Raw genomic sequence first — 19,579 nt, 5'->3', positions numbered from 1 at the left:
ACCAGTGACCATAATTATCAATCAAGTCCAAGGGGGGAGCGCAGAAACTCTGTCCTCTGTGGAATTAGTTTAACATGCGTCTTACACCGACAGGATTCAATCTTCTGTGTTTTACATTTCAAGCTCTGAATTCTGATGGAGACCAATGGCCCAAAACGAGGACATTAAAAATGAAGAAGTGAAACAGCAGTCAAGAGGTGTACATGTGACTTCTCTAGAAATACAGTGCATTCGGAAAGTATTCAGACCTTGACTTCTTCCACAGCCTTATTCTAAAATTGATTCAATTGTTTTTTCCCCTCATTCTACACACAATACCCCATCATTTGGCAAATGTATAAAAAAATACTCAACTGAAATATACATAAATATTCAGACCCTTTACTCAGTACTTTGTTGAAGGACCTTTGGAAGCGATTACAGCCACAAGTCGTCTTGAGTATGACGCTACAAGCATGACACTCCTGTATTTGGGGAATTTCTAACATTCTTCTCTGCATATGCCATTCAAGCTCTGTCAAGTTGGATGGGGAATGTTCAATTCCAGGGTCTGGCTCAGCCACTCAAGGACATTCAGAATCTTAGCCCGAAGCCACTCATGCGTTGTCTTGGCTGTGTGCTTAGGGTCATTGTCCTGTTGGACGGTGAACATTCGCCCCAGTCTGAGGTCCTGAGCGCTCTGGAGCAGGTTTTCATCCAGGATCTCTCTGTACTTTGCTCCGTTCATCCTGACTAGTCTCCCAGTCCCTGCCACTGAAAAATCTCCACAGCATGATGCTGCCACCACCAAGCTTCACTGTAGGGATGGAGACAGGTTCACTCCAGACGTGACGCTTCGCATTCAGGCCAAAGAATTCAATCTTGGTTTCATCAGACCAAAGAATCTTGTTTCTCATAGTCGGAGAGTCCTTTAGGTGCCTTTTGGCATAATCCAAGCAGGCTGTCATGTGCCTTTAACTGAGGAGTGGCTTCCGTCTGGTCACTCTACCATAATGGCCTAATTGGTGGTGCTGCAGAGATGGTTGTCCTTCTGGAAGGTTCTCCCAAGTACACTGAAGCTCTATCAGAGTGACCATCGGGTTCTTGGTAACCTCCCTGATCAAGGCCCTTTTTCCCCTGATTGCTCAGTTTGGCCGCTTCTCTCTAAGGAGAGCTGGCCGCCCGGTGGTTCCAAACTCCTTCCATTAAATAATGATGGAGGCTGTGTTCTTGGGGACCTTCAATGCTGCAGAAATGTTTGGGTACCCTTCCCCAGATGTGTGCCTCAACACAAACCTGTCTCGGAGCTCTACGGACAATTCCTTCGACCTAATGGCTTAGTTTTTGCTCTGACATGCACTGTCAACTGAGGGAGCTTATATAGACAGGTGTGTGCTTTTCCAAATCATGTCCAATCAATTGAATTTACCACAGGTGGACTCCAATCAAGTTGGAGAAACATCTCAAAGATGATCAATGGAAACAGGATGCACCTGAGCTCAATATTGAGTCTCATAGCAAATGGTCTGAATACTTATGCAAATATATATATATTTTTTTAACTGTTTTCACTTTGTCATGTTTTTTTCGTCTTCCTTCAAATATTTTAGAATAAAGCTGTAATGTCTGAATACTTTCCGAATGTACTGTATGCCTGGCTGTGACACCAATCTGTGCCTTTCCACAACTTTGTCCCTGAGTTTTTTTTTAAAGATCCTTGGTGCTCATGATTGAGTGTTTGATTTGCAAGTCACTACTAGCAGACAGAACCTACAGGAACTGCTGAATGAATCCTGAAATCATGTGAATCAATACAATTTAACACAGGTTGAGGCCAATAAACGTGGTGTGTGATTCTGAATGTGATTGGTTAGCCCTGAGCTAATTAGGATTGCCATTACAAGGTGGGTGGACGCTTACAGTACAGTACGCAACCAAGCTATTCCATTTATTGATTTTCATGAAAATACATGAAGAATTTCACTTGTGCGGTAGGATGTGTAGATCAAAGAGTGTTAAGTATTTTAATTCCATGCTATAAGGCAACAAAAGGTGAACATTTTGAAAGGGAGTGTAGACTTTCTATAGAAACTGTATTTTTAGATTTAGATAATTTTTTCTGCCTTGTGTAAGTTTTAGAAACATTGGCTTGGGCCTTAAAATTCCGTTACCAAAAGCCCACTCATCTTTAAGATATTTTCTCATTTCTCTCATTCATGAGGGACAATATTGAAAGTTAACAGAAGTAACAAGTAAAGGTAGACCTATCAATTAGTTAGTGTTTTTACTGATATACATTTTCGTTATAAATGATTAAGTCAAATAAAATGTATTTCTCACATGCTTCATAAACAACAGGTGCTGTGAAATAGTTATGGGTCCTTCATCAACAATGCAGAGTTATGATAGTGATTAAAAAAGTTACTTTTAAAATCACCCAAAATCAGTGACGGATTTCTGCAATTGAATTGGCTACAATGGGAAATCATAGAAGTCAAACCACAGTTGGGTTCACAAGTTTGGACAGCACAGTAGAGCAGAGTATTAGTTCAGTACAGTACAGTAGGGCACACGAGTTGAGAACACTATAATGTACTGTACTTTACTGTGCTGAACTGTACTGTTCTGTGCTCAACTGTACTGATCTCTACCGTGTTGTAATTTGATGTCCAAACTTGTGAAACATAGACTTCTATGATTGTTTCAGATTTGGTCCGGACCAACAAAATGTGGTCTTGTTTGAGAGCAGAGCTCATTAAAATAATAGCCAGTGTGTAGAATAATACCCAGATATGCAAAGGAGGATATTTCATATGTATACTTTAGTGTACCTATTTAGGATACATCACCATGAAGAGAATGACATTCATATCCATAATTATGCATTTCTATGTTGTACAGTTCAGGGACCCATGATGAAGTTCCGTTACCGGGTGTAAATCCACTTCACTTACTCAATAAACCAAATAGATTTTTTCAATGTCAAGGTGTGGTGTCATAGATGACACCCCATTGTTTCGGCTGACATCGTTGAATCTTAATTCAGAGCAGATATTAAACAGAGTTTTTGAAAAATTTGGGGATTTTACAGAAATTCTGTTACCAAACTTTGCATCTGCACAGTTCTTCCAGTAAGTGTGTTTCTGTAAAAATGGAAATGTAAATTGTTAAAAGGAGTCCTTATGCATAGAGTTGTATGGTTTGTTAAACTTTTAAATCAATGTTTTTTGTTTGGTATACATTCTAAGTGAAAAATCTAAGTCCTTCACTGGGCAACAAAAAACATGGTTATGCACTGGGGAACAACAGAGAATGATTCACTTGACACAAAACAGAGTTCAGTGGTTAAACAGTAAGTTCCGTGGTTAAGGAGTGAAACTGATTGTTGTGGAATCATGTGTCATTTGCCTACAGTTTGTCTGAGGGAAGACAATAGGGAAACTGAAATAACAGAAGGAAATGAGCTCCAATGGGATGGGTTGACATGGAAACTAGAGGTTGACCGATTAATCGGAAAGGCCGATTAATTAGGGACGTTTTCAAGTTTTCATAACAATCGGTAATTTGCATTTTTGGATGCCGATTATGGCCGATTATATTGTAATCCACGAGGAGACTGCGTGGCAGGCTGACCACCTGTTACGCGAGTGCAGACAGCAAGGAGCCATGGTAAGTTGCTAGCTAGCATTAAACGTATCTTATAATAAACAATCAATCTTAACATAATCACTAGTTAATTACACATAGTTGATGATATGACTACCGTAATTACTGGACTATTAAGCGCACCTGAATATAAGCCGCACCCACTGAATTTAATTATTTTTTTTATTTTGTACATAAATAAGCCACACGTGTCATGTTTTGGCTTTGATCATCATGTCTTGTCCCTGTGCTTCCCTCTGCTGGTCTTATTAGGTTCTTTCCCTCTTTCTATTCCTCTCTCTCCTCCTCCCTCTTTCCCTCTCCCGCTCTCTCTCGTTCCGTTCTTGCTCCCAGCTGGTTCTCATTCTCCTAACGACCTTATTTACTCTTTCACACCTGTCCCCTATTTTGCCCTCTGATTTGAGTCCCTATTTCTCCCTCTGTTTTCCGCTTCTGTCTTTGTCGGATTCTTGTTTGAGGTTAGCTGCTCTGTGTCCTTGTTCCGCCCTGTTGTGTTTTTGCATTTGTCAGAAGTTGCGTGTGAGCAGGTGTCTATGTCAGCTACGGTCTGTGCCTTCCTGAAGCGACCTGCAGTCGGTGGTCGCGTCTCCAGTCGTTCCTCTCTACTGACAAGAGGTTTTCAGTTTCCTGTTTTGGATTACCTTTGGATAATATCCAGGAACATCATTGTTTGTTTAAGACTGGAATAAAGACTCTGTTTCTATTACGTCGCTTTTGGGTCCTCCATCAGCATAACAGAAGAATCCGACCAAGAATGGACCCAGCGACTATGGATTCTCTCAACACTACCGTCAAGTTCCAGGGAGCAATGCTCGGCAGACACGAGCAGGAATTGTCTGCTGCTCGTCATGCCGTTGAGACCCTGGCCGCTCAGGTCTCCGATCTCTCAGGACAGTTTCAGAGTCTTCGTCTCGTACCACAAGCTACTTCCTGGTCTTCCGAGTCTCCGGAACCCAGGGTTAATAATCCACCATGTTACTCTGGACAGCCCACTGAGTGTCGCTCCTTTCTCACCCAGTGTGATATTGTGTTCTCTCTCCAGCCCAACACATACTCTGGAGAGAGAGCTCGGATCGCTTACGTCATATCACTCCTTACTGGGCGGGCTCGGGAGTGGGGCACAGCTATTTGGGAGGCAAGGGCTGAGTGTTCTGACGTTTATCAGAACTTTAAGGAGGAGATGATACGGGTCTTTGATCGTTCAGTTTTTGGGAAGGAGGCTTCCAGGGGTCTGGCTTCCCTATGTCAAGGTGATCGATCCATAACGGATTACTCTATAGAGTTTCGTACTCTTGCTGCATCCAGTGACTGGAACGAGCCGGCGTTGCTCGCTCGTTTTCTGGAGGGACTCCACGCTGAGGTTAAGGATGAGATTCTCTCCCGGGAGGTTCCTTCCAGCGTGGACTCTTTGATTGCACTCGCCATCCGCATAGAACGACGGGTAGATCTTCGTCACCGAGCTCGTGGAAGAGAGCTCGCGTTAACGGGGTTTCCCTTCTCCGCATCTCGACCATCTCCTTCCATCGGCTCAGAGACTGAGCCCATGCAGCTGGGAGGTGTTCACATCTCGACTAAGGAGAGGGAACGGAGAATCACCAACCGCCTTTGCTTCTATTGCGGTTCTGCTGGACATTTTGTCATGTCATGTCCAGTTAAAGGCCAGAGCTCATCAGTAAGCAGAGGGCTACTGGTGAGCGCTACTACTCAGGTCTCTCCATCAAGATCCTGTACTACCTTGTCGGTCCATCTACGCTGGACCGGGTCGGCTGCTTCCTGCAGTGCCTTGATAGACTCAGGGGCTGAGGGTTGTTTTATGGACGAAGCATGGGCTCGGAAACATGACATTCCTCTCAGAGAGTTAGGGAGGATCACACCCATGTTCGCCTTAGATGGTAGTCCTCTCCCCAGTATCAGATATGAGACACTACCTTTAACCCTCACAGTATCTGGTAACCACAGTGAGACCATTTCTTTTTTGATTTTTTGTTCACCTGTTACACCTGTTGTTTTGGGTCATCCCTGGCTAGTATGTCATAATCCTTCTATTAATTGGTCTAGTAATTCTATCCTTTCCTGGAACGTTTCTTGTCATGTGAAGTGTTTAATGTCTGCTATCCCTCCTGTTTCTTCTGTCCCCTCTACTCAGGAGGAGCCTGGTGATGTGACAGGAGTGCCGGAGGAATATCATGATCTACGCACGGTCTTCAGTCGGTCCAGAGCCAACTCTCTTCCTCCTCGCCGGTCGTATGATTGTTGTATTGATCTCCATCCGGGGACCACTTCTCCTCGGGGTAGATTATTCTCTCTGTCGGCTCCCGAACGTAAGGCTCTCGATGATTATCTGTCTGCTGAAGGCATTCAGATGGATCCCGCTAAGGTCCAGGATGTCAGCGATTGGCCTGTTCCTAAGTCACGTGTCGAGTTACAGCGCTTTCTCGGTTTCGCTAATTTCTATCGGCGTTTCATTCGTAATTTCGGTCAAGTGGCTGCCCCTCTCACAGCTCTGACTTCTGTCAAGTCTTGCTTTAAGTGGTCTGGTTCCGCCCAGGGAGCTTTTGATCTCCTCAAGAAGCGTTTTACATCCGCCCCTATCCTTGTTACTCCTGACGTCACTAAACAATTCATTGTCGAGGTTGACGCTTCAGAGGTGGGCGTGGGAGCCATTCTGTCCCAGCACTTCCAGTCTGACGATAAGGTCCATCCTTGCGCTTACTTTTCTCATCGATTGTCGCCATCGGAACCCGAGGGGATTCTCCCTGAAGGGCGTGTTGTCGGGTTGACTGTCTGGGGAATTGAGAGACAGGTAAAGCAAGCACTCACTCACACTGCGTCGCCGCGCGCTTGTCCTAGTAACCTTCTGTTCGTTCCTGTCTCTATTCGTCTGGCTGTTCTTCAGTGGGCTCATTCTGCCAAGTTAGCTGGTCACCCCGGCGTTCGGGGTACGCTTGCTTCTATTCGCCAGCGGTTTTGGTGGCCTACTCAGGAGCGGGACACGCGCCGTTTCGTGGCTGCTTGTTCGGACTGCGCGCAGACTAAGTCAGGTAACTCTCCTCCTGCCGGTCGTCTTAGACCGCTTCCCATTCCTTCTCGACCATGGTCTCAGATCGCCTTAGACTTTATTACCGGTCTGCCTTCGTCTGCGGGGAGGACTGTGAGAGCCGCCAATAAACGTAGGATTAAGAGTCCTAGGTATTGTCGCGGTCAGAGAGTGTGGCTTTCCACTCGTAACCTTTCCATTACGACAGCTTCTCGCAAGTTGACTCCGCGGTTCATTGGTCCGTTCCGTGTCTCTCAGGTCGTTAATCCTGTCGCTGTGCGACTGCTTCTTCCGCGACATCTTCGTCGCATCCACCCTGTCTTCCATGTCTCTTGTGACAAGCCTTTTCTTCGCGCCCCCGTTCGTCTTCCCTCCCCCCCTCCCGTCCTTGTCGAGGGCGCACCTATTTACAAGGAACGGAAGATCATGGACATGCGTTCTCAGGGACGTGGTCAACAGTACTTAGTGGATGGGGAGGGTTTCGGTCCTGAGGAGAGGAGTTGGGTTCCATCTCGGGACGTGCTGGACCGTTCGTTGATTGATGATTTCCTTCGTCGCCGCCAGGGTTCCTCCTCGAGTGCGCCAGGAGGCGCTTGGTGAGTGGGGGGGTACTGTCATGTTTTGGCTTTGATCATCATGTCTTGTCCCTGTGCTTCCCTCTGCTGGTCTTATTAGGTTCTTTCCCTCTTTCTATTCCTCTCTCTCCTCCTCCCTCTTTCCCTCTCCCGCTCTCTCTCTCTATCGTTCCGTTCTTGCTCCCAGCTGGTTCTCATTCTCCTAACGACCTTATTTACTCTTTCACACCTGTCCCCTATTTTGCCCTCTGATTTGAGTCCCTATTTCTCCCTCTGTTTTCCGCTTCTGTCTTTGTCGGATTCTTGTTTGAGGTTAGCTGCTCTGTGTCCTTGTTCCGCCCTGTTGTGTTTTTGCATTTGTCAGAAGTTGCGTGTGAGCAGGTGTCTATGTCAGCTACGGTCTGTGCCTTCCTGAAGCGACCTGCAGTCGGTGGTCGCGTCTCCAGTCGTTCCTCTCTACTGACAAGAGGTTTTCAGTTTCCTGTTTTGGATTACCTTTGGATAATATCCAGGAACATCATTGTTTGTTTAAGACTGGAATAAAGACTCTGTTTCTATTACGTCGCTTTTGGGTCCTCCTTCATCAGCATAACAACACGTGTCTATAAGCCGCAGGTGCCTACCGGTACATTGAAACAAATGAACTTTACACAGCCTTTAAACGAAACACGGCTTGTAACAAAAATAAATAGGCTTTAACGAAACAGGCTTGTAACATTTTTTTTTTTTTTAATAGCAGTAAACAATAGCCTACCAAGAAAGTCCTTGGTCACTATCTTCCTCCTGTGCACTGAAACCACTGAAGTCATCTCCTTTGGTGTCGGAGTTGAATAGCCTCAGAATTGCTTCATCCGATGTTGGATCGTTTTCATTGCGCTCTCCTCACTTTTATCCGGAGGCAAACTCATCCAAGCCTCATTTTCTAGTTCGGGCCATCTGCTTTTCTTTCCTCTGAAAACTTTTGTTGTCTTTTTGCACTAAGTCAGTTTCTCACACTGCTGTTTCCAACGTCTTATCATCGACTCATTAAGGCTCCCGTGCAGCAGCACTATTTCCTTTTCCAATAGCCAGATCGATCGCCTTCAAATTGAAAGCTGCATCATATGCATTTCTCCGTGTCTTTGCCATGATGAGGGTGACAAAATGACTACCGTAATCAGAATGATGGAAAGTTTGAGCGCGCTCGATTTACGTCACATTATGTGACGGTGCTCAGTTTTTTGGCGGCATGAATTTGTGAAAGCGGGAAAAATCCATAAATTAGCCGCGTCATTGTATAAAGCGCAAGGTTCATAGCGTGGGAAAAAAGTAGCGGCTTATAGTCCGGAAATTACGGTAGTTTAACTAACTTGTCCTGCGTTGCATATAATCAATGCGGTGTCTGAAATTGTGTCACTTCTCTTGCGTTCAGTGTAAGCAGAGTCAGGGTATATGCAGCAGTTTGGGCCGCCTGGCTCGTTGCAAACTGTGTGAAGACCATTTCTTCGTAACAAAGACCATCATTAATTTGCCTGAATTTTACATAATTATGACATAACATTGAAGGTTGTGTAATGTAACAGCAATATTTAGACTTATGGATGCCACCCATTAGATAACATACGGAACGGTTCCGTATTTCACTGAAAGAATAAAACGTTTTGATTTCGAAATGATAGTGTAACGGTATTCCTCCTCCTCTACAACCGAAGAGGAGGAGTAGTGATTGAACCAAGGCGCAGCGGGTTGTGATGACATAATTTTAATAAAACAAGATGGGAAAAACACGAAACAAAACCACTTGAAATAATTAACAAAATAACAAAACAAATGTAGACAAACCTGAACTATACGAACTTACATATAACACTAAGAACGCACGAACAGGGAAAATAGACTACACAAAAGGAACGATGTACAAAAAAAACGAACAGTCCCGTTTGGTGCGACAAACACTGACACAGGAGACAATCACCCACAAACAAACAGTGTGAACACACCTACCTTAATATGACTCTCAATCAGAGGAAATGAAAAACACCTGCCTCTAATTGAGAGCCATATCAGGTCACCCAAAACCAACATAGAAACAGAAAACATAGACTGCCCACCCACACTAACGTCCTGACCAACTAACACATACAAAACTAACAGAAACCAGGTCAGGAACGTGACAGATAGTTTCCGGATTTGACCATATTAATGACCTAAGGCTTGTATTTCTGTGTGTTTATAATTTTTTTTGAATTAAGTCTATGATTTGATATTTGACAGAACAGTCTGAGCCGTGGTAGGCAGCAGCAGGCTCGTCAGCATTCTTTCAAACCACACTTTCCTGCGTTTGCCAGCAGCTTTTTGCAATGCTTAAAGCACAGCTCTGTTTATGACTTCAAGCCTCCCGAGATTAGGCTGGCAATACTATAGTGCCTATAAGAACATCCAATAGTCAAAGTATATGAAATACAAATGGTATAGAGAGAAATAGTCCTATAATAACTACAACCTAAAACTTCTTAACTGGGAATATTGAAGACTCATGTTAAAAGGAACCACCAGCTTTCATATGTTCTCATGTTCTGAGCAAGGCACTTAAACTTTAGCTTTTTTACATGGCACATATTGCACTTTTACTTTCTTCTCCAAAACTGTGTTTTTGCATTATTTAAACCAAATTGAACATGTTTCATTATTTATTTGAGACTAAATTGATTTTATTTATGTATTATATTAAGTTAAAATAAAAGTGTTAATTGTTCATTCAGTATTGTCACGGTCGTCTATGGGTGAGAGAGAGGACCAAGGCACAGCGTGTGGAAAATACATCTTCTTTTATTTAGAAGAGAGAAAACACGAAACAAACACTATACATGAACTGAAACAAAACAACAAACGACCGTGAAGCTACAAACGTTAGTGCACACACAAGCTACAAACGTTCAACATAGACAATTACCCACATTATCTCTGATTGAGAACCATTCAGGCAACCATAGACACAGCTAGACACCTACACTAAACACAAACCCATCTACTCTACTTAACCTCCTAAACCATACAACCACCCTAGACAATACAAAAACACATACCTTCCCCATGTCACACCCTGACCTAACTAAAATAATAAAGGAAACAAAGAATACTAAGGCCAGGGCGTGACAAGTATTGTTGTAATTGTCATTATTACAAATATATATATATTTAAAAAAAACTTGTTTTAAATAAATTATATTTGTCAAAAAATAAATAAAATAATAACATTTTCTAGATCTGTATCTAAAGGCAGCCTCTAAGTGAAACATGTGTAAGCACAGGTGTGGGAGTTCTGTAGAAACAAATCAAAATGTATTTATAAAGCCATTTTTACATCAGCAGATGTCACAAAGTGCTTATACAGAAACCCAGCCTAAAACCCCAACAGAGTTTGTGAGCCTAGTAAATGGTGGGACAGGGTGAATATGAGTTTAATGATGATGCAGATCATGAGATCTCTGAGTGTACACACAGAGACAAGAAGAAGGCGGGTGGTGACGGGTGGTATCCATATATAGAACATCTGCTATGATCAAACCAACACACATCAAAATCGTATGTATCGGTCTCTGTACTAGAGGCTAAAATTAGTGCTGGTGTTTTGCTTGGCTGTTATTTAATTTAGGAAATCTGTTAGAATGTATTCCCACGCAAAAGAGAGATATTTGACTGTATACAAATGTAAGCAAGTTTGAAATGATTATGTTTTAAACAAATACTATATTTGTTTGTGCTTCTTGCGGTCAATTTGCATTTCACAAATTATTTGTAATTATGTTCCGGCCCCCTGACCATCAGCTCAAGAAAAAGAGAAAAAAAAGCCATCTTTTCTAAATGACTTCAAATGGCTGAACAGGGACAAAGTCATCCAACAATATGTTCTGGGAGGGCAGGGAAGGTCTGGGGAGCTGGTTGACCTGTGATGTCACAGCCTCATCATGACTAGGGCCCACAGAGTCCCTTCTCTGAGCCGAGTTCAAACTTCTTAGGGGAGAAGGGAAGACATTTAAAGGGATAGTTATATGAAAAATGTATATCTTTATGGTCTTCTAACCTCAAAAGGAGCTCAGTGAAAAGTAGTCACATAAATACACCTTTTGAAAGGTATATATCTTCTTTTTTTTTCTTCTTCAGAAAGCTGTTCCTTTAATCTAAACGGCCATGATGTCAGTGGGGTACAAGTCCAATGATGAATATAATACTAGAGTGGTTGATGTCATAAGTTCCCCTCACATGACAGTATGCTGATTTCCTATTGGGCTGCTAGGGGTCAGGTCAGGGCCACTGTGTCAGTTCATTCATCCTGGAAGAAACCAGGACAAATATACAGGTAATGGGATACAGATACAGATACAGTGGGCATGTTCAGTAGGGCACAATATAGCAAAATGTTTCCAAAATGGAAAGTGAACAGGGGGGACGTTTAGCTAAAACACTGGATTGACATCCATACATAGACCTACCTGTACTCTGTTGAAATTTCCATCTCCTCATTGTGGAAGATCTGTGGCGTTTCTTTCAGTAGTTCCCACGCGCACACATACAAACACCAACGGTGACTAACTATCCGTCTGTGACTCACCACCAGACCATATAGGGATGGTGTAAATCTCAGCATCTGGTCCCATCCAGAAACGCTGAGATCTGAGAGGACAGGATAGACGTAGACTAAACACTAGGCAATATGGCAAAAACTCCACCCAGTCCTAATTTTATGTCAGTGTCCGGCCTGCTACTTAAATGGCAGGACACGCATGTTCTTACTGCACCGTCTGAGTACCCATTACCTGCTAAATCATACTGTTCCTTCAATCCCCATCATAAAGGAATGTTCTCTGTCCAACAAATTATCCAGATCTGATGCCAATAGCAACAAAAGATCCAGTGTTTACCTCTTGAAGGAAATTAGTGGTGCTGAAAGGGGATTTTGCTGACACAAGAATGTAAAATATACAGTATATCATCCCAAACTGTGGGAGGCTAGCTACACCATCTAGCTAAATACGATACTCAGCCTCCCTCGTCATCGCTATTCACACACTACCCAAATCAGAGCTTTCCGACTCTGCCCTGTCCCGGAGAGCTATGCTTACTGTGTGCAGGCTTTCGTTCCAGCTTAGCACTAACAACCCCAGCACTCATTTTGGACTCATCATACTCTATAATTGTACCTGCTATACATTTGCATGACTGAAATCATCTACCATCTCAGATCACAGGTGTGTGAGAAAGCGCAAAATTCTACCATGAGAGATTGTTGGGTCGTTCCGCCACAAAAAAGCACCAGAAAGAGGATTGACTGCCACCATCTCAAGATTGTTCGGGAATCATTTCTGTAGTTAGAAAAAGATTAGATTAGCATTACTACAACATTTCGTTTAAATATATTTTGATCTCTGAGAAATTAAGTTAATTGATTTCTCCCAAATTGGCCATTTTAAATGATTAGATTCATATAAAATAAATATAGTACATAACATCCAATTTGGACCAAAAATAAATACATCTAACAATGAGCAAGACATGAGGATTCCAAAGAAATGGTGAAAAGCCACCCACGGAACCCCACCCCAACAACCAGTATATATAATCAGTTCTCTATGTTTGACAAGTAGTATTGAGCTGCAGCTTAGAGTCTTATTTCTTTATCCTATGTAAATTGAAAAGTCTTGTCTCTGTCTTTTCCGTTTTGCGTCGGACCTCAGAAAGACTAGCTGTCACCATTGACATCGGCTAATGGGGATCCTAATAAAATAAAATAAACAATGTACTGTACCTACCTACGTAATTACCACATGTCATCAAGTTACTCAGAAAGAAATTTAAATACAAAAAATGGGGAACAGAGCTGCAAGCTACACTTTCTGCGACTGGAATCGGGCCTAGACAAAGAGATCAGAAACCAGGGGATTCAAGGAGCTACTTTGTAATCACAGCTTTTTTATTGAACCTTTATTTAAACTAGGAAAGTCAGTTAAGAACAAATTCTTATTTACATTGACGGCCTACACCGGCCAAACACTAATCCAGACGACGCTGGGCCAATTGTGCGCCGCCCTATGGGACTCCCAATCATGGCCGGTTGTGATACAGCCTGGAACCGAACCAGGGTCTGTAGTGACTCCTCCAGCACTGAGATGCAGTGCCTTAGAGCGCTGTGCCACTCGTACTACCCAACATGTTGTGGCGAATTTAGAGCGAGAGTAAAGTTAGTGATCAAAAAGAAAAGAGGAACAGCATGTCAGTATTTAGCACAAATGAGAAGGGGAAAGGTATTTAGTCTCTGTCAGTGGAGGCTGCTGAGGGGAGGACGGCTCATAGTAATGGCTAGAATGGAGCGAATTAAATGGCATCAAACGCATGGAAACCATGTGTTTGATACCATTCCACCTGGTCCACTCGAGCCATAACTGGGGAAGAGGGGCTCCTGGTAAAGGTGCCACCAACCTCCTGTGCCCTCTGTGTATCATGTTATGTAACTAATCTCTGATATCTACAAGAGAAAGAAAAATTGTCAACAAAAAATGTTGAGGGAAACTTTGTAGAAAGTTTAAACATTTTGAAAATGTTATGTGGTTCCCACAGTTTGGTTGGTTGGTTGGTTGGGGCAGATGTGGGTTTGATTCCCACATGGGCCACAAACTGAATACTGTAAAACTTAAAATAATAGCCCAGGTGTTTGCTTAAATCACTGAACACAACGGGGCAATTTTTGAGCCAGGCATCTAGCATCTGTTTATTTAATTCACACAACCTTTTGCATAGTTAAATTGTTAATTTCCAGCATTTTAATCTATTTATTTATTTTCTGCACTAATGCATTATCATTTACACACTGTAACTAGGTTTCCATCCAATGGGTGACAGATTTACCTTGACACCCAAAAGTACTCGTTACATTTTGAATGCTTAGCAGGACAGGAAAATAGTCAAATTCATCACTACTGCCTCTGATCTGGCAGACTCACTTGTAAATTGTGTGAATGTTGGAGCGTGCCCTGGCTATCCGTAATATGAAAAAATGTGTCTGGTTTGCTAAATATAAGGAATTTTAAATTATTTTAAATTATACTTTTACTTTTGATACTTAAGTATATTTTAAACCAAATACTTTTACTCAAGTACAATTTTACTGGGTGACTGACTTTTACTTGAGTCCTTTTCTGTCAAGGTATCTTTACATTTACTCAAGTATGACAGTTGGGTACATTTTCCACCACTCCCCATGTGTAAATGTAACTGGGAGGAAGTGTAGTTTGTTGGCTGGAGGCACACAGTCATAGGGATCTGTGCAAACCTGCTACAGTAATGGCGTTTTCACACATAGTTTGACTATTTGTTATATTGTATTTTTTCCATTTGGTCCAGTTGGAACTAAAATTCCAAAATAAAACCGAGTACTTGCAAGTCATTTGTTTATCGTCCAAAAATGCTCACCTTTTGGTCCTAGACTTGGCCCCAGTGATGTACTGGGCGTACAGCCCAGTACATCACTGGGGCCAAGCTTCCTGACATCCAGGACCTATATACTAGGCAGTGTCAGAGGAAGGCGCAAAAATGTGTCAAAGACTCCAGTCACTCAAGTCACAGACTGTTCTCCCTGCTACTGCACGGTAAGCAGTACGGGAGCACCAAGTCTAGGGCCAAAAGGATCCTTAACAGCTTCTATCCCCAAGCCATAAGACTGCTGAACAACTGATCAAATGGCCACCCTGACTATTTACATTGACCCCCACCCCCTTTGTTTTTACACTGCTGCTACTGGCTGTTTATTATCTATGCATAGTCACTTTATAAATTACCTTGACTAACCTGTACCCCCACACATTGTCTCGGTACCGGTACCCTCTGTATATAGCCTCATTATTGTTATGTACATTTCTTGTGTTAATTTTTATTTTTTATTATTATTATTTTTTAAATACTTTCGATTATTTAGTAAATATTTTCTTGACTCTATTTCTTGAACTGAATTGTTTAAGAGTTTGTAAGTAAGCATTTCACGGTAAGGTCGGCACATGTGACAAATAAAATTGGATTTGAAAAGATGGCAACAAGAAACAGTGTGTATTTCCTAGGGCAAGAAATGATGACAGATCACCAGATAAGGAGACAGTGACCAGACACCAGTCCGTTTTAGAGTAATGGAGGACATAACCACTAGGGCCGGGACAATACCAGTATCAGGATACTCGTTAGTATCCTGACAAGGAAACAAAACACAAAGTGGTTTTAACTTCTTTAGGAAAACAGCCCTAATGTTGGAAACAAACATCCTTATGCTATCATCCAGAGTCACAGTTATATATTTTCCAAGCTATTAGCACACAATCTTTGACATAGAGTAGGTTTTTAAAGGACCAAAGAGTTCTATGCTTCGTGTTTTCATTTTGTTATCATAACACTGTTTAGAATATCTACATAAGTTCAGCTATTGCATTTTTGTCATATTACGCTGTAGGTTACTCAGTATGAGAAGAGTGCCATCCTCCTGCATCTCACATCTGTCTGTAGTTATTGAACTCTGCCTGCTTGACCCATGAGGCCAACTCTGTCATATCCAGGATGGAGTGTCATACACTCCACCCCTCCTGCCACCTGACTGCACCTGTCCATAACCTGTAATACATTACATAGATGGAAGGGATGTATCACTCACTGGTGACTTGAAGACAGAACCTCACCAGGAGAGGTGTGCATGTCAGTGTGTTAGATAGTCAAATAATCCTTAGATTTGGGCAAATAGACCATAGAAATGCCATTCTAGTTCTGGTTAGACAGCTGAAGTTATGCTCTAAACACAACTGATTTTATTTGTTAGGTAAAGTGTAGGCATAGTCTATATAAGCACAACAATATGATATTTACAGCAGAAAATGTTTCGTCTTCGTAACACAAACACATCCTTAGATTATTTTGTTGATGCATCTACACTCAAGTTGGGTGATGTTTGTGCAATGTCCACACGTAGCCTACACCTGTAGGGAGATTAGTTCTAGGATTTGTTTCCCGGGAAAAATCTAACAACGGACATAAGGAGAGGTAAAACTTGCCAGTTATAGAATATCGTGTAGCTGAGCTGACTGAAGACCATGGGCATTCAACTGGCAGTAGTTTATATTGTTTCCACGATAACATGTATTTACATGATGTTATGAAATGTTGAAACTAAGTTGCAAGCTACTTTTGTAGCAAGTGTGTCTTATTTAACACATTCCAGACACTAATTCTTGCCATAACTGATTTGACAGAGAAATATAGCTGCAGCTGTCTACCACATCACCAAGCTATGCTAGCTAGCTGCTGTCAGGTTGGCTAAATACAAGGTCTTTAGCCTACACGTTGAACCTAATTAGCTGACAATTTTGAGATGGTGAGTCAGTCATTAGGGGAGAAGTCCTCAAATTTAAAACTGAATTCTCTCCATAGAAGGGTTGGTTGTTTAGCAACAACCGATGTGTGTGCACTATGGGACACAACAGACAGGGTTGGCTTAGATTGTTGACAACATGTAAACTAGATTTTGTCTTCAAATGTTTATTGAAAGTATAAATACATTTGCACAATGAGCACTTGTTGTCTCTCAAATACATTGTTAGAGTTGAAAAGGTAACCATATTACAGTTGACATGAAATCAGTCAGACACACCCAAGGAACACGCACATCAAACCACAGCCCAAAGACAACTTGTTTGTCTTCAGTCCTGGCCATGAGCATTTCTTTGTGAGCATTGATGAAAATATTTTGGTTATGGAAATTCAGGTGTTTCAGACGTTTGAGGCTGCTGTACAAACCCGAAAATAAAAGATGCAACATTGAAACTTAAGAACGGAAAGCATAGCAATGCATAGTGACTATGCATAGATGTTGTTATTATCTATGCATAGTCACTTTCATAACTCTACCTACATGTACATATTAGAGGTCGACTGATTAATCGGAATGGCCGATAATCTGTATTTTTGGACACCGATCATGGCCGATTACATTGCACTCCACGAGGAGACTGCGTGGCAGGCTGACTACCTGTTATGTGAGTGCAGCAAGGAGCCAAGGTAAGGTGCTAGCTAGCATTAACCGTATCTTATAAAAAACAATCAATCTTAACATAATCACTAGTTAACTACACATGGTTGATGATATTACTAGTTTAACTAGCTTGTCCTGCGTTGCATATTATCAATGCGGTGCTTGTTAATTTATCATTGAATCACAGCCTACTTCGCCAAACGGGTGATTTAACAAGCGCATTCGCGAAAAAAGCACTGTCGTTGCACCAATGTGTACCTAACCATAAACATCAACACCTTTCTTAAAATCAATAGACAAGTATTCATTTTTAAACCTGCATGTTTAGTTAGTATTGCCTGCTAACATGAATTTCTTTTAACTAGGGAAATTGTGTCACTTCTCTTGTGTTCTGTGCAACAGAGTCAGGGTATATGCAGCAGTTTGGGCCGCCTGGCTCGTTGCAAACTCTGTGAAGACTATTTCTTCCTAACAAAGACAGCCAACTTCGCCAAACGGCGGATGATTTAACAAAAGCGCATTGGAGAAAATAGCACAATCATTGCACGAATGTAACTAACCAGAAACATCAATGCCTTTCTTAAAATCAATACACAGAAGTATATTTTTTTAGTTAAAAGAAATTCATGTTAGCTTTGTTTTTGCATTATTTAAACCAAATTGAACATGTTTCATTATTTATTTGAGACTAAATAGATTTTATTGATGTATTATATTTAGTTAAACTAAAAAAGTGTTCATTGTTCATTCAGTATTGTTGTAATTGTCATTATTACAAATATATATATATAACAATCGGCCGATTAATATCGTTTTGTTTTGGTCCTCCAATAATCGGTATCAGCGTTGAGAAATCCTAATCGGTCGACCTCTAGTACATATTACCTCAACTAACTGGTGCCCCCGCACATTGACTCTGTACCAGTACCCCCCTGTATATAGTCTCGCTATTGTTATTTTACTGTTGTTCTTTAATAACTTGTTACTTTGTTTCTTATTCTACTTTTTTTTTTACTTCATTGTTGGTTAGGGGCTCGTAAGTAAGCATTTCACTGTAAGGTCTACTAGCCTTTTGTATTCGGCGCGTGTGACTAATACAATTTGATTTGACAAAGAACAGTTCTACCGCTTCTTAGACTGGCTTTCAATGAGAATGACATGTCTATAACACACTCTTCTATGTGAATTTTGTCTAGTTGCTACACATTGCAGCTTTAATGCATTGGGTTCTGGAGAGCAAGGCTATGTCATGTTATCGATTGAGCAATTCTTATCAATAGTGCTTCATTAAAGTGTTTTTGGACGAGGCGATGAGAGGAAGTGTTACTCTAATAGCCAAGTCTTTATGGGTATGCATTCAGATTCCTGCATTCATTAATATATGCAAATGTGCAAAAACCCTGTGCTGTTCTCACTATAGACCGACATACTTTATTGAAATATAGTTGACACGTTACAACTCTTTTTGTGGGCCATTCAACAATCCACATCATGAAAACTCAGAAGTAAATTCGTGTTGCAATCGTTACATTTTATATTTACTAATGTACCAATGTAGCGTCGAAAAAGCTAGCGGGAGAGTGGCAAGCGTAGCCACTTGTTTGAATGTATTTTAACTTCTAATCATAAACAAGCAACAAAAGCGCCGAAGTATGTTATTACAGATTAGTTATTCTACCAGTGTAACTAGTCAAATGTTCCAAACACTCCCTTGAAATGTTTTGTAATCCTAGTTCAAAAGCCAAATCAATTTTGTGGCCGACTAACTGTTAACGAGTTGAGAGGAAAGTTCGAAAAGAGTTGTAAAAAGTGTAGATTTCTTACCGCTCCCAAGCCCCAACAGTCTGTAAATATCCCATGTGAACCGCATGACACCGACCATTCAGCATTATCGACTCAAATACCCGTTAACAAAACCACACACATTGTTACAAAGTAAAAAACGCTTATAACATGGGGACCTTAGCTGTCTCAGATCTGCGGGAATTTGGGAGTTTTGGTCAGGGCTTCCTGGGCGTCATGAGTCGGCATATTTGGTTCGTTGGAGGTACCACCCAATGCCCACGTCTTAAAGAGGCAGTTCACGACACAATCCAAAGTTTATATACGTTTTCACATAGAAATAGAATCTAGAAGTGTACGTGTGTACCCTTCAATCTGTGCTGTAATGTTTTGTGTTAACTCAACTGGCATTTCAACAAATAGGCCTACATTCCACTCCATGAGCCACATCAGTTAGCATAATTTGAATGAACATTCTACATGACAATTCAGCATCAGTTG

The 19,579-nt window shown here is 41.6% G+C and overlaps 1 protein-coding gene across 4 annotated transcripts in view; it reads right to left on the bottom strand.

Annotated features, from left to right (window-relative positions):
- The window catches only part of LOC129836030 (stress-induced-phosphoprotein 1-like), a 39,728-nt gene extending 20,399 nt beyond the window's left edge, over window positions 1–19,329 (bottom strand). For 2 of the 4 annotated variants that reach the window (XM_055901772.1, XM_055901775.1), the window contains exons 1-2: window positions 19,121–19,329; window positions 12,512–12,599 (exon numbers count right to left, since the gene is read on the bottom strand). In XM_055901772.1, the coding sequence (XP_055757747.1) occupies window positions 12,512–12,575 (64 nt within the window). In that variant the 5' untranslated portion in view covers window positions 12,576–12,599; window positions 19,121–19,329. The remainder of the gene's footprint in view (window positions 1–12,511; window positions 12,600–19,120) is intronic. The other 2 variants (XM_055901776.1, XM_055901774.1) reach the window with 2 other exon arrangements.
- Between the last annotated feature and the right edge of the window lie 250 nt (window positions 19,330–19,579).

Source organism: Salvelinus fontinalis, chromosome 37, assembly GCF_029448725.1.
Source record: "Salvelinus fontinalis isolate EN_2023a chromosome 37, ASM2944872v1, whole genome shotgun sequence".
Taxonomy (NCBI): domain Eukaryota; kingdom Metazoa; phylum Chordata; class Actinopteri; order Salmoniformes; family Salmonidae; genus Salvelinus; species Salvelinus fontinalis.
The sequence above is the reverse complement of the archived record's forward strand: the minus strand, read 5'-3'. Positions and strand labels throughout refer to the sequence as shown.